The sequence below is a fragment of the Oncorhynchus mykiss genome, chromosome 8, assembly GCF_013265735.2.
Source record: "Oncorhynchus mykiss isolate Arlee chromosome 8, USDA_OmykA_1.1, whole genome shotgun sequence".
NCBI lineage: Eukaryota > Metazoa > Chordata > Actinopteri > Salmoniformes > Salmonidae > Oncorhynchus > Oncorhynchus mykiss.
This window is the reverse complement of record NC_048572.1, coordinates 67,344,260-67,357,471: the sequence shown is the minus strand read 5'-3', so window position 1 is coordinate 67,357,471 and position 13,212 is coordinate 67,344,260. Positions and strand designations below refer to the sequence as shown.

At 49.2% G+C, this 13,212-nt stretch overlaps 1 protein-coding gene across 6 annotated transcripts in view; it reads right to left on the bottom strand.

Moving 5' to 3' along the window:
* The window catches only part of LOC110530401 (histone-lysine N-methyltransferase 2C), a 139,395-nt gene that overhangs the window by 72,600 nt on the left and 53,583 nt on the right, over positions 1–13,212 (bottom strand). For all 6 annotated transcript variants that reach the window (XM_036986029.1, XM_036986030.1, XM_036986031.1 and 3 more), the window contains exons 7-11: positions 5,679–5,841; positions 4,744–4,915; positions 4,218–4,332; positions 2,536–2,711; positions 1,996–2,408 (exon numbers count right to left, since the gene is read on the bottom strand). In XM_036986029.1, the coding sequence (XP_036841924.1) occupies positions 1,996–2,408; positions 2,536–2,711; positions 4,218–4,332; positions 4,744–4,915; positions 5,679–5,841 (1,039 nt within the window). The remainder of the gene's footprint in view (positions 1–1,995; positions 2,409–2,535; positions 2,712–4,217; positions 4,333–4,743; positions 4,916–5,678; positions 5,842–13,212) is intronic.

Sequence of the window (13,212 nt, the reverse complement as noted above, 5' to 3'; positions counted from 1 at the left end):
TTGCCACCCGTCAGATAAAATATGGAACGGTTCCGTATTTCACTGAAAGAATAAACGTTTTGTTTTCTAAATGATAGTTTCCGGATTTGACCATATTAATGATTTAAGGCTCGTATTTCTGTGTGTTTATTATAATTAAGTCTATGATTTGATATTTGACAGAGCAGTCTGACTGAGTGGTGGTAGGCAGCAGCAGGCTCGTAAGCATTCATTCAAAAAGCACTTTACTGCGTTAGCGAGCAGCTCTTAGCAATGCTTGACCCAAAGCGCTGTTTATGACTTCAAGCCTATCAACTCCCGAGATTAGGCTGGCAATACTAAAGTGTCTATAAGAAAATCCAATAGTCAAAGGTATACGAAATACAAATGGTATAGAGAAATAGTTGACGTGTCATAATTCCTATAACAACTACAAACTAAAACTTCTTAACTGGGAATATTCAAGAACTGGGAATATTGAACCACCAGCTTTAATATGTTCTCATGTTCTGATTAAGGAATTTAAACGTGCGGGCCTCCCGGATGGCAGATGTGCCATCAGAGACTCTGGGTTCGCGCCCAGGCTCTGTCGTAACCGGCCGCGACCGGGAGGTCCATGGGGCGACGCACAATTGGCCTAGTGTCGTCCGGGTTAGGGAGGGCTTGGTCGTTAGGGATGCCCTTGTCTCATCGCGCACCAGCGACTCCTGTGGCAGGCCGGGCGCAGTGCGCGCTAACCAAGGTTGCCAGGTGCACGGTGTTTCCTCCGACACATTGGTGCGGCTGGCTTCCGGGTTGGATGCGCGCTGTGTTAAGAAGCAGTGCGGCTAGGTTGGGTTGTGTATCGGAGAACGCATGACTTTCAACCTTCGTCTCTCCCGAGCCCGTACAGGAGTTGTAGCGATGAGACAAGATAGTAGCTCCTACAACAATTGGACACCACGAAATTTGGGAGAAAAAGGGGTAAAAAAATATATATATATTTATTTATTTATTTTTTTTTTTATTTTTTTAAAAGGAACTTAAACGTTAGCTTTCTTACATGGCACATATTGCACTTTTACTTTCTTCCCCAACAATGTGTTTTTGCATTATTTAAACCAAATTGAACATGTTAATTATATATTTGAGACGAAATAGATTTTGTTAAGTTCAAATAAAAGGGTTCATTGTTTATTCAGTATTGATGTAATTCTCATTATTACAAATATATATCAAAAATATATATCAAAATCGTCAGATTAATTGGTATGGGCTTTATTTGGTCCTCCAATAATAGACAATGGTAGACAAAAATCATAAATCGGTCGACCTCTATTTCTAACCTGTACTTCTAATTAACAGCACAGATTTTTGTTTTCCATTGCAAAACATTTTGCCACAGTGTGGTGTACCCTACTGAACACGAACCAGTAGGCAGGTGTTCTGTTCACCCAGGTCATGCTATGAAACAAGGACAGAGAGCAACAAGAAACCATCTCCTCAGGAGAACCAACGGAAGAATAGGCTACAAAGTGCTGCTTTTTCACAGCAAAATAATTACAAAGACAATGCTTTCATGGCTTTAATCTTGTGATAATGGAAGCCCATCTGGTTATTGAAGCCTTTAGAAACCAAGCCCCTGATAATGAATGGCTGTCAGTCTGATGTGAGCCATGGCAGAGAATAAGAGAGAGAGCAGACAGAGCAACGCTTCCCTCTGGTCTTCATCCAGACCAAACTGCCTTCATCTACACACAACAAGGGACTTATAACTTAATCAGTGATACTGCTGCTCGACCGTGGATGCTCAGAAAACCACACCTCTCTCCTTTCATACCACCTCTCAACAATCCTAAAGTAATAATCCAAGCCATGCGACAAACAAATCCCTCACGCTCTAGTGAGTCCACCTGCCAAACCGCTCTTAAGGGGGATACAGGAAAACAAACACATGGCTAACCTTGGTAACCATAATACACAGTTTGCCTCTGTGAGTAGACACAAATAACCCAGTCAGACAAAAGATAGACTTACCAGGCTGCTGGTCTGATGTAGCCTGCTGTGGCTGCCTATCCTCAAGGACGTTCTCACAGACAGTGTTGGTGGCTTGGACAGGCTCTGGTTCTGCATTTGTGGGCATTGGAACGGGTTGTAATTGCGTTTCTGGGTCGTTGTGCATTGGAGAAGGAGACCACAGTTGCTTAGCTCCAGGTTCTAGATCCGTGTGCGTTGGAACAACCGCTTCTGATTCTGTGTGCATCTGAATAGCAGCCTGTGGGCTCAGCTCTAGGCCTCCTGTGTCCATCTCCTCCGCCTCCTCCTCTGCCTGCAGTGGGGCCTGTTGTGGTGGTGATCCAGTAGGCCTGCAGCTTGAACACACATAGCCCTGGCTGGGCTGGATGTCTGCTTGGCCTGACGACTGGCGCTCGCACTCCAGGTGGAGCCATCTAGAAGCAGAGGACAGATGAAGATGTAGGACTCCACCACACATCAATAGAAAAAGACGAGGCTAAAACAACTCCATAAGGAGATATACAACAGAATGAACAATGGACGTGCTCTCTGTGTGTCTACCTTTTACAGCTGTGGCAGGAGAGCAGGTCTTTTTGGTGCTCAGGGTCCAGGATACAGGCACATAGTGGACAGGTAAGGGCGGGATCCTGATGTTGGACACAGCTATCACACAGCAGGCTTGTGTGGTGCCACTGACCGCTCGTCCTTGTACCACACTGGATACACACTCTGCAGTTCTGGAGTAGGAAAGAGATAGAAACACAACGGAAACTAGAGCAATGATTGTTAATCATATGGTTTTCATTCATCTCCAAGACGTTCAGATGAGGCTTCAGTCAGAACTAAAGTGCCTTGGCGTGAAGCAGCAGCCTCAAGAGTGGGGGAGAGAAGAGAGATGGAGAGGGTTGGCTGCTGCTTGTGTTGTGTGGACTGTGTTCCTGCCGTGCTGCTGACTCAGAGAGAGAAGGAGAAACTGAGTGAGTGTGAGGATGTTCCACCACCTGGCAGGTGTCTGGTCCCCACCCGCCACCACCGCTGCAGCTGATAGGATGTTAACCCACCACAACAGCAGCTGATTGGCAGCCGAGACAGGCACTGTGCGCCACCTACCCCAACAGAGGAAGAGGGTAGAGGCCACAGGCAGGGGATGACGACGCATGCGGTTTGATTCTCCCACCGCACACCCACCAGTACACACCCACACCCACTAATACACACACACACACCCACCCACCAATACACACACCCACCAGTACACACACACACCCACCAGTACACACCCACACCCACTAATACATACACACACACCCACACCAGTACACACACACACACCAGTACACACACACACACACCAGTACACACACACACACACACAAGTACACACAAGTACACACACACACACACAAGTACACACACACAAGTACACACACACCAGTACACACACACCAGTACACACACACACACACACACACACACACACACACACACACACACACACACACACACACACACACACACACACACACACACACCAGTACACACACACACCAGTACACACACACAAACAAACCAGTACACACACACACAAACAAACCAGTACACACACACAAACAAACCAGTACACACACACCAGTACACACACACACACCAGTACACACACACACACACACACACACACCAGTACACACACACACACACACCAGTACACACACACACACCAGTACACACACACCAGTACACACACACCAGTACACACACACACACACACACACACACACACACACACACACACACACTCCCACCAGTACACACACACACCAAAACACACATACACACCCACACACACACACCAGTACACACACACACGCACGCACCCACCAGTCCACACACTCACCAGTTCACACACACGGGCTGCCGCATTATCTGAAATGCTACAGGGTCTGAGGCTAAAATGTACCCTTTAAAAGGGCTGCATGTGTGAGTCATTTCCTTACCACAGGAAGCACAGATACAACCACCAAAAAGGTCATATTCTCAACACGGGTAGCCTAGACGACAGCTGAATGTCTCAATGGGAACTGTGGGAGTTTTAAACCAACGTTCTTACAAATTGACACAGAAAATGAAGACAAACCTTTAGTCCACTTCACATACCATAGAAGAACAAACATATCTATATGATGTAGTCATTCCATAGACCTACAACACAGCACACACAACACAGCTTCCGTTACATCTCCCACCTGACACCTCCATCCGTTGGTAGGGATGTCGTCTATGGCCGGCTGCAGGCAGAAGGTGTGGTAGCCTTTGTCACACATGTCACACACCAACATCTTATCGTCCTCACCCGGGTTCCTACGCACAGGGAAAAGGAGAGGAGGTATGAATGAGATGTATTCTTTGACATAACAGATGGTCGGCATCAACATGGCTTGTCTTGGCTCTGTAGTCTATAGGCTCCTGTTGTGTTAAAAATGGTTGTGCCCTTATCTACAAGACTAATGTATATTGAGAAATCACACGGCAAAGAGTCATTGTGTTAGCCTAATCTACATTTCAGAGAGGATGTCAATTTATCGCAGACTCAGTTGCTACCAGTGACTGGTCTGGTTGAGGTCAAAGGCTAGAGAACAGTGCCACACTCACAAACCAGAGGTAGCACAAACTAAATCGGCAACACACACATGACGGCAACACACACGCACACAACTCAATACAGGGTCAGGTATGTGGGTGGACGGATGGGGCAGTGGAAAGCTGACTCACTTGCAAGTCTGGCAGACCTTGCACTCGGGGCACTGCCAGCCGGCCCTCCTCAGCGGAGTCACAGCCATGTCCAGGCAGGACCCGTGGTAGTGCTGCCCACAGCTGGTACAGAAGAGCTGGTCAGGGAGCTCCCCGGGGCTGTCACAAAGTGCACAGATAGAGTCGTCTGGAACTAGAGGGAGGGGGAGAGCAGGAGAGGGGTGAGAGAGCAGGAGAGGGGGGAGAGAGCAGGAGAGGGGGGGAGAGCAGGAGAGGGGGGAGAGCAGGAGAGGGGTGACAGAGCAGGAGAGGGGGGGAGAGCAGGAGAGGGGGGGGAGAGCAGGAGAGGGGTGACAGAGCAGGAGAGGGGGGAGAGAGCAGGAGAGGGGTGACAGAGCAGGAGAGGGGGGAGAGAGCAGGAGAGGGGTGAGAGAGCAGGAGAGGGATGAGAGAGCAGGAGAGGGATGAGAGAGCAGGAGAGGGGTGAGAGAGCAGGAGAGGGATGAGAGAGCAGGAGAGGGATAAGAGAGCAGGAGAGGGGTGAGAGCAGGAGAGGGGTGAGAGAGCAGGAGAGGGGTGAGAGAGCAGGAGAGGGATGAGAGAGCAGGAGAGGGATGAGAGAGCAGGAGAGGGGTGAGAGCAGGAGAGGGGTGAGAGCAGGAGAGGGGTGAGAGAGCATGAGAGGGGTGAGAGAGCAGGAGAGGGGGAGAGCAGGAGAGGGGGGAGAGAGCAGGAGAGGGGGGAGAGCAGGAGAGGGGTGAGAGAGCAGGAGAGGGGGGGGGGGGGGGGAAGAGAAAAGGGACACATTTCAGATGGAATGTTTTTGGTTAGGGAATGGAGATTGTGAGTAGCTAATGTCTGGGCCCAGAGTTTATCCTGATCCAGAAAAACTCTGGGTCCTACTTATGACAGCAATGTTTCAACTGAAGATGTATATCTAGTGCTGCTGGACTCACATCTGCTGATGGCCAGTTCTATGTGATCTGAACAGAGGAGGGAGAGACTCCTGATATCCTGAAAAGTCCCAGCCGCCCCCGCGCAGGGGTAATGGTACAGTCGAGCACATCCTTCAGCACAGCACTTGATGGAGGCTCCAAGGCGTTTACAGTATGCACAGTGCTAGAGAGAGGGGGGACACAGAGGAGTCAGACTAACAGTATGCACAGTGCTAGAGAGATGGGGGACACAGAGGAGTCAGACTAACAGTATGCACAGTGCTAGAGAGAGGGGGGACACAGAGGAGTCAGACTAACAGTATGCACAGTGCTAGAGAGAGGGGGGACAGAGAGGAGTCAGACTAACAGTATGCACAGTGCTAGAGAGAGGGGGGACAGAGAGGAGTCAGACTAACAGTATGCACAGTGCTAGAGAGAGGGGGGACAGAGAGGAGTCAGACTAAGAGTATGCACAGTGCTAGAGAGAGGGGGGACAGAGAGAGGAGTCAGACTAACAGTATGCACAGTGCTAGAGAGAGGGGGGACAGAGAGGAGTCAGACTAACAGTATGCACAGTGCTAGAGAGAGGGGGGACAGAGAGGAGTCAGACTAACAGTATGCACAGTGCTAGAGAGAGGGGGGACAGAGAGGAGTCAGACTAACAGTATGCACAGTGCTAGAGAGAGGGGGACAGAGAGAGGAGTCAGACTAACAGTAAGCACAGTGCTAGAGAGAGGGGGGACAGAGAGGAGTCAGACTAACAGTATGCACAGTGCTAGAGAGAGGGGGGACAGAGAGGAGTCAGACTAACAGTATGCACAGTGCTAGAGAGAGGGGGGACAGAGAGGAGTCAGACTAACAGTATGCACAGTGCTAGAGAGAGGGGGGACAGAGAGGAGTCAGACTAACAGTATGCACAGTGCTAGAGAGAGGGGGAACAGAGAGGAGTCAGACTAACAGTATGCACAGTTCTAGAGAGAGGGGGGACAGAGAGGAGTCAGACTAACAGTATGCACAGTGCTAGAGAGAGGGGGACAGAGAGAGGAGTCAGACTAACAGTATGCACAGTGCTAGAGAGAGGGGGAACAGAGAGGAGTCAGACTAACAGTATGCACAGTGCTAGAGAGAGGGGGGACAGAGAGGAGTCAGACTAACAGTATGCACAGTGCTAGAGAGAGGGGGACAGAGAGGAGTCAGACTAACAGTATGCACAGTGCTAGAGAGAGGGGGAACAGAGAGGAGTCAGACTAACAGTATGCACAGTGCTAGAGAGAGGGGGGACAGAGAGGAGTCAGACTAACAGTATGCACAGTGCTAGAGAGAGGGGGGACAGAGAGGAGTCAGACTAACAGTATGCACAGTGCTAGAGAGAGGGGGACAGAGAGAGGAGTCAGACTAACAGTATGCACAGTGCTAGAGAGAGGGGGGACAGAGAGAGGAGTCAGACTAACAGTATGCACAGTGCTAGAGAGAGGTGGGACAGAGAGGAGTCAGACTAACAGTATGCACAGTGCTAGAGAGAGGGGGGACAGAGAGGAGTCAGACTAACAGTATGCACAGTGCTAGAGAGAGGGGGGACAGAGAGGAGTCAGACTAACAGTATGCACAGTTCTAGAGAGAGGGGGAACAGAGAGGAGTCAGACTAACAGTATGCACAGTGCTAGAGAGAGGGGGGACAGAGAGGAGTCAGACTAACAGTATGCACAGTGCTAGAGAGAGGGGGACAGAGAGAGGAGTCAGACTAACAGTATGCACAGTGCTAGAGAGAGGGGGGACAGAGAGGAGTCAGACTAACAGTATGCACAGTTCTAGAGAGAGGGGGGACAGAGAGGAGTCAGACTAACAGTATGCACAGTTCTAGAGAGAGGGGGAACAGAGAGGAGTCAGACTAACAGTATGCACAGTGCTAGAGAGAGGGGGGACAGAGAGGAGTCAGACTAACAGTATGCACAGTGCTAGAGAGAGGGGGACAGAGAGAGGAGTCAGACTAACAGTATGCACAGTGCTAGAGAGAGGGGGGACAGAGAGGAGTCAGACTAACAGTATGCACAGTTCTAGAGAGAGGGGGGACAGAGAGGAGTCAGACTAACAGTATGCACAGTGCTAGAGAGAGGGGGGACAGAGAGGAGTCAGACTAACAGTATGCACAGTTCTAGAGAGAGGGGGAACAGAGAGGAGTCAGACTAACAGTATGCACAGTGCTAGAGAGAGGGGGAACAGAGAGGAGTCAGACTAACAGTATGCACAGTGCTAGAGAGAGGGGGACAGAGAGGAGTCAGACTAACAGTATGCACAGTGCTAGAGAGAGGGGGAACAGAGAGGAGTCAGACTAACAGTATGCACAGTGCTAGAGAGAGGGGGGACAGAGAGGAGTCAGACTAACAGTATGCACAGTGCTAGAGAGAGGGGGACAGAGAGGAGTCAGACTAACAGTATGCACAGTGCTAGAGAGAGGGGGGACAGAGAGGAGTCAGACTAACAGTATGCACAGTGCTAGAGAGAGGGGGACAGAGAGGAGTCAGACTAACAGTATGCACAGTGCTAGAGAGAGGGGGGACAGAGAGGAGTCAGACTAACAGTATGCACAGTGCTAGAGAGAGGGGGGACAGAGAGGAGTCAGACTAACAGTATGCACAGTGCTAGAGAGAGGGGGACAGAGAGGAGTCAGACTAACAGTATGCACAGTGCTAGAGAGGGGGGACAGAGAGGAGTCAGACTAACAGTATGCACAGTGCTAGAGAGAGGGGGACAGAGAGGAGTCAGACTAACAGTATGCACAGTGCTAGAGAGAGGGGGACAGAGAGGAGTCAGACTAACAGTATGCACAGTGCTAGAGAGAGGGGGACAGAGAGGAGTCAGACTAACAGTATGCACAGTGCTAGAGAGAGGGGGGACAGAGAGGAGTCAGACTAACAGTATGCACAGCGCTAGAGAGGGGGGACAGAGAGGAGTCAGACTAACAGTATGCACAGTGCTAGAGAGAGGGGGGCAGAGAGGAGTCAGACTAACAGTATGCACAGTTCTAGAGAGAGGGGGGACACAGAGGAGTCAGACTAACAGTATGCACAGCGCTAGAGAGAGGGGGGACAGAGAGGAGTCAGACTAACAGTATGCACAGTGCTAGAGAGAGGGGGACAGAGAGGAGTCAGACTAACAGTATGCACAGTGCTAGAGAGAGGGGGACAGAGAGGAGTCAGACTAACAGTATGCACAGTTCTAGAGAGAGGGGGGACAGAGAGGAGTCAGACTAACAGTATGCACAGTGCTAGAGAGAGGGGGACAGAGAGGAGTCAGACTAACAGTATGCACAGTGCTAGAGAGAGGGGGGACAGAGAGGAGTCAGACTAACAGTATGCACAGTTCTAGAGAGAGGGGGGACAGAGAGGAGTCAGACTAACAGTATGCACAGTGCTAGAGAGAGGGGGGACAGAGAGGAGTCAGACTAACAGTATGCACAGTGCTAGAGAGAGGGGGGACAGAGAGGAGTCAGACTAACAGTATGCACAGTGCTAGAGAGAGGGGGGACAGAGAGGAGTCAGACTAACAGTATGCACAGTGCTAGAGAGAGGGGGACAGAGAGGAGTCAGACTAACAGTATGCACAGTGCTAGAGAGAGGGGGACAGAGAGGAGTCAGACTAACAGTATGCACAGTGCTAGAGAGAGGAGTCAGACTAACAGTATGCACAGTGCTAGAGAGAGGGGGACAGAGAGGAGTCAGACTAACAGTATGCACAGTGCTAGAGAGAGGGGGAACAGAGAGGAGTCAGACTAACAGTATGCACAGTGCTAGAGAGAGGGGGAACAGAGAGGAGTCAGACTAACAGTATGCACAGTGCTAGAGAGAGGGGGACAGAGAGGAGTCAGACTAACAGTATGCACAGTGCTAGAGAGAGGGGGGACAGAGAGGAGTCAGACTAACAGTATGCACAGTGCTAGAGAGAGGGGGGACAGAGAGGAGTCAGACTAACAGTATGCACAGTGCTAGAGAGAGGGGGACAGAGAGGAGTCAGACTAACAGTATGCACAGTGCTAGAGAGGGGGGACAGAGAGGAGTCAGACTAACAGTATGCACAGTGCTAGAGAGAGGGGGACAGAGAGGAGTCAGACTAACAGTATGCACAGTGCTAGAGAGAGGGGGACAGAGAGGAGTCAGACTAACAGTATGCACAGTGCTAGAGAGAGGGGGACAGAGAGGAGTCAGACTAACAGTATGCACAGTGCTAGAGAGAGGGGGGACAGAGAGGAGTCAGACTAACAGTATGCACAGCGCTAGAGAGGGGGGACAGAGAGGAGTCAGACTAACAGTATGCACAGTGCTAGAGAGAGGGGGGCAGAGAGGAGTCAGACTAACAGTATGCACAGTTCTAGAGAGAGGGGGGACACAGAGGAGTCAGACTAACAGTATGCACAGCGCTAGAGAGAGGGGGGACAGAGAGGAGTCAGACTAACAGTATGCACAGTGCTAGAGAGAGGGGGACAGAGAGGAGTCAGACTAACAGTATGCACAGTGCTAGAGAGAGGGGGACAGAGAGGAGTCAGACTAACAGTATGCACAGTTCTAGAGAGAGGGGGGACAGAGAGGAGTCAGACTAACAGTATGCACAGTGCTAGAGAGAGGGGGACAGAGAGGAGTCAGACTAACAGTATGCACAGTGCTAGAGAGAGGGGGGACAGAGAGGAGTCAGACTAACAGTATGCACAGTTCTAGAGAGAGGGGGGACAGAGAGGAGTCAGACTAACAGTATGCACAGTGCTAGAGAGAGGGGGGACAGAGAGGAGTCAGACTAACAGTATGCACAGTGCTAGAGAGAGGGGGGACAGAGAGGAGTCAGACTAACAGTATGCACAGTGCTAGAGAGAGGGGGGACAGAGAGGAGTCAGACTAACAGTATGCACAGTGCTAGAGAGAGGGGGACAGAGAGGAGTCAGACTAACAGTATGCACAGTGCTAGAGAGAGGGGGACAGAGAGGAGTCAGACTAACAGTATGCACAGTGCTAGAGAGAGGAGTCAGACTAACAGTATGCACAGTGCTAGAGAGAGGGGGACAGAGAGGAGTCAGACTAACAGTATGCACAGTGCTAGAGAGAGGGGGAACAGAGAGGAGTCAGACTAACAGTATGCACAGTGCTAGAGAGAGGGGGAACAGAGAGGAGTCAGACTAACAGTATGCACAGTGCTAGAGAGAGGGGGACAGAGAGGAGTCAGTCAGCCAGTCAATCAATCATATGCATTCATTTTACATCAGCACAAAGCGCGTTAAGTAACCTGGTCTAAACCGGGAGTCAGATCCAGACCCTTACCATACCTACAGACACAATATGAAAACCCTACTACAATGGGAAACATAAGAGTTTTAAAGTAAATTATTTTCTGTAGCAGAAAACATTGCTCATGCAAGTCTATGGTTCCCCTTTCTGTACACGTTTCCCTTGAAACGACCCATCCATTCTCTCAGTTCTTCTTGATCAAAAACTTAAATTCTGCTCCATTTGTCACACCATGATTAGCCCATTGATGTTCACACTTCTCTCCCAAAGTGTCATATCACATGTATTGGTCTCTTCAGACTTTCCCAGGAGTTCTTCCCCAAACACAGTCCTGCCTCCTCTCCTTCATCTGCACTAACCTGAACCAACTGACCAGGTAAAAGTCAGCCTAATGATGAACTTCCACCATATTGTTATCTCTCCTCAACTCTTTTCTAACCAGAGCAGATGAAGGAAACAAGGAGGGCTGATGTTTTTATTCAGTTGAGAAGGGAGCTGCTGATTTGCTAATGGGGGTGACAAGGGGGGTGAGAAGGTGGAGCGAGAGAGAGAGAGATGATCAGGAAGGCTGGTAAAGATGGTCTCTGTCAGTGCTGCTCTCTCCTCTCTCAGCTGTGAAAAGGAAAAGGCCACCCAACAGTGAAGGCTGTATAGATTCATGGTGGCTTACCACAGTGTCTACTGTAGCATTAGCACCAACAAAGCTCACAGAACTCTGAATGGGTGGTTACAGAACTCTGAATGGGTGGTTACAGACCTCTGAATGGGTGGTTACAGACCTCTGAATGGGTGGTTACAAACCTCTGAATGGGTGGTTACAGAACTCTGAATGGGTGGTTACAAACCTCTGAATGGGTGGTTACAAACCTCTGAATGGGTGGTTACAAACCTCTGAATGGGTGGTTACAAACCTCTGAATGGGTGGTTACAAACCTCTGAATGGGTGGTTACAGACCTCTGAATGGGTGGTTACAAACCTCTGAATGGGTGGTTACAAACCTCTGAATGGGTGGTTACAGACCTCTGAATGGGTGGTTACAGACCTCTGAATGGGTGGTTACAGACCTCTGAATGTGGGGGTGCTTTGCTGTAGGAGGGCTCGTGCCATTTACAAAATAGATGGCATCATGAAGCAGAAAATGTATGTGGATATATTGAAGCGACATCTCAAGACATCAGTCAGGAAGTTAAAGCTTGGGCGCAAATGGGTCTTCCAAATGGACAATGACCCTCAGCACACTTCCAAAGTGTTGTGGCAAAATAGCTTAAGGACAAAAAAGTCAAGGTATTGGAGTGGCCATCACAAAGCCCTGACCTCAATCCTATAGAAAATTTGTGGGCAGAACAGAAAAGGTGTGTGCGAGCAAGGAGGCCTACAAACCTGACTCAGTTACACCAGCTCTGTCAGGAGGAATGGGCCAAAATTCACCCAACTTATTGTGGGAAGCTTGTGGAAGGCTACCCAAAACGTTTGACCCAAGTTAAACAATTTAAAGGCAATGCTACCAAATACTAATTGAGTGTATGTAAACTTCTGACCCACTGGGAACATGATGAAAGAAATAAAAGCTCAAATAAAAAATACTCTCTACTATTATTCTGACATTTCACATTCTTAAAATAAAGTGGTGATCCTAACTGACCTAAGACAGGGAATTTTTACTGGGATTAAATGTCAGAAATTGTGAAAAACTGAGTTTAAATGTATTTTGCTAAGGTGTATGTAAACTTCCGACTTCAACTGTATATCTTCCTCAACGAGGACTATCCTGAAGCTGTGCGCCAGAAGAGTAAAGAACTGATCCCAGCCATGAAAGCTGCTAGAGCACGTGGGGACATTGCTTACATCCACTATGACAGGCTCATTGTCCACCCTCCCTCCCAGAAGCCTGGTAGGGATGAGAGCCAAGCCTATGGGTTTGTAGCTTCAGGCCCGCAGCACGCACACACACCAATTTATTAATGGACTGCTGAATGTATATTTCTTTCTCTTGCTTTGTCTGCTTTTTTCAGTGTTATGTCTGTCTCTGATAAGCTACCCAGGAAAGGCCTGAAAATAGTGCACATTAATATATGTATCCCTAGAAATAAAATTCATGAAATCAATAACTTGCTGCATCAGATAACATTCATTGATATAAAACCTATAGAAGAGACAGAAATGCTTGTGGGGGAGGTGTTGCTGTATATATTCAGAGCCATATCCCTGTAATGCTGAGAGAAGATCTTATGTCAAGTGTTATTGAAGTGTTGTGGTTGCAGATTCACTTGGCACATCTAAAGCC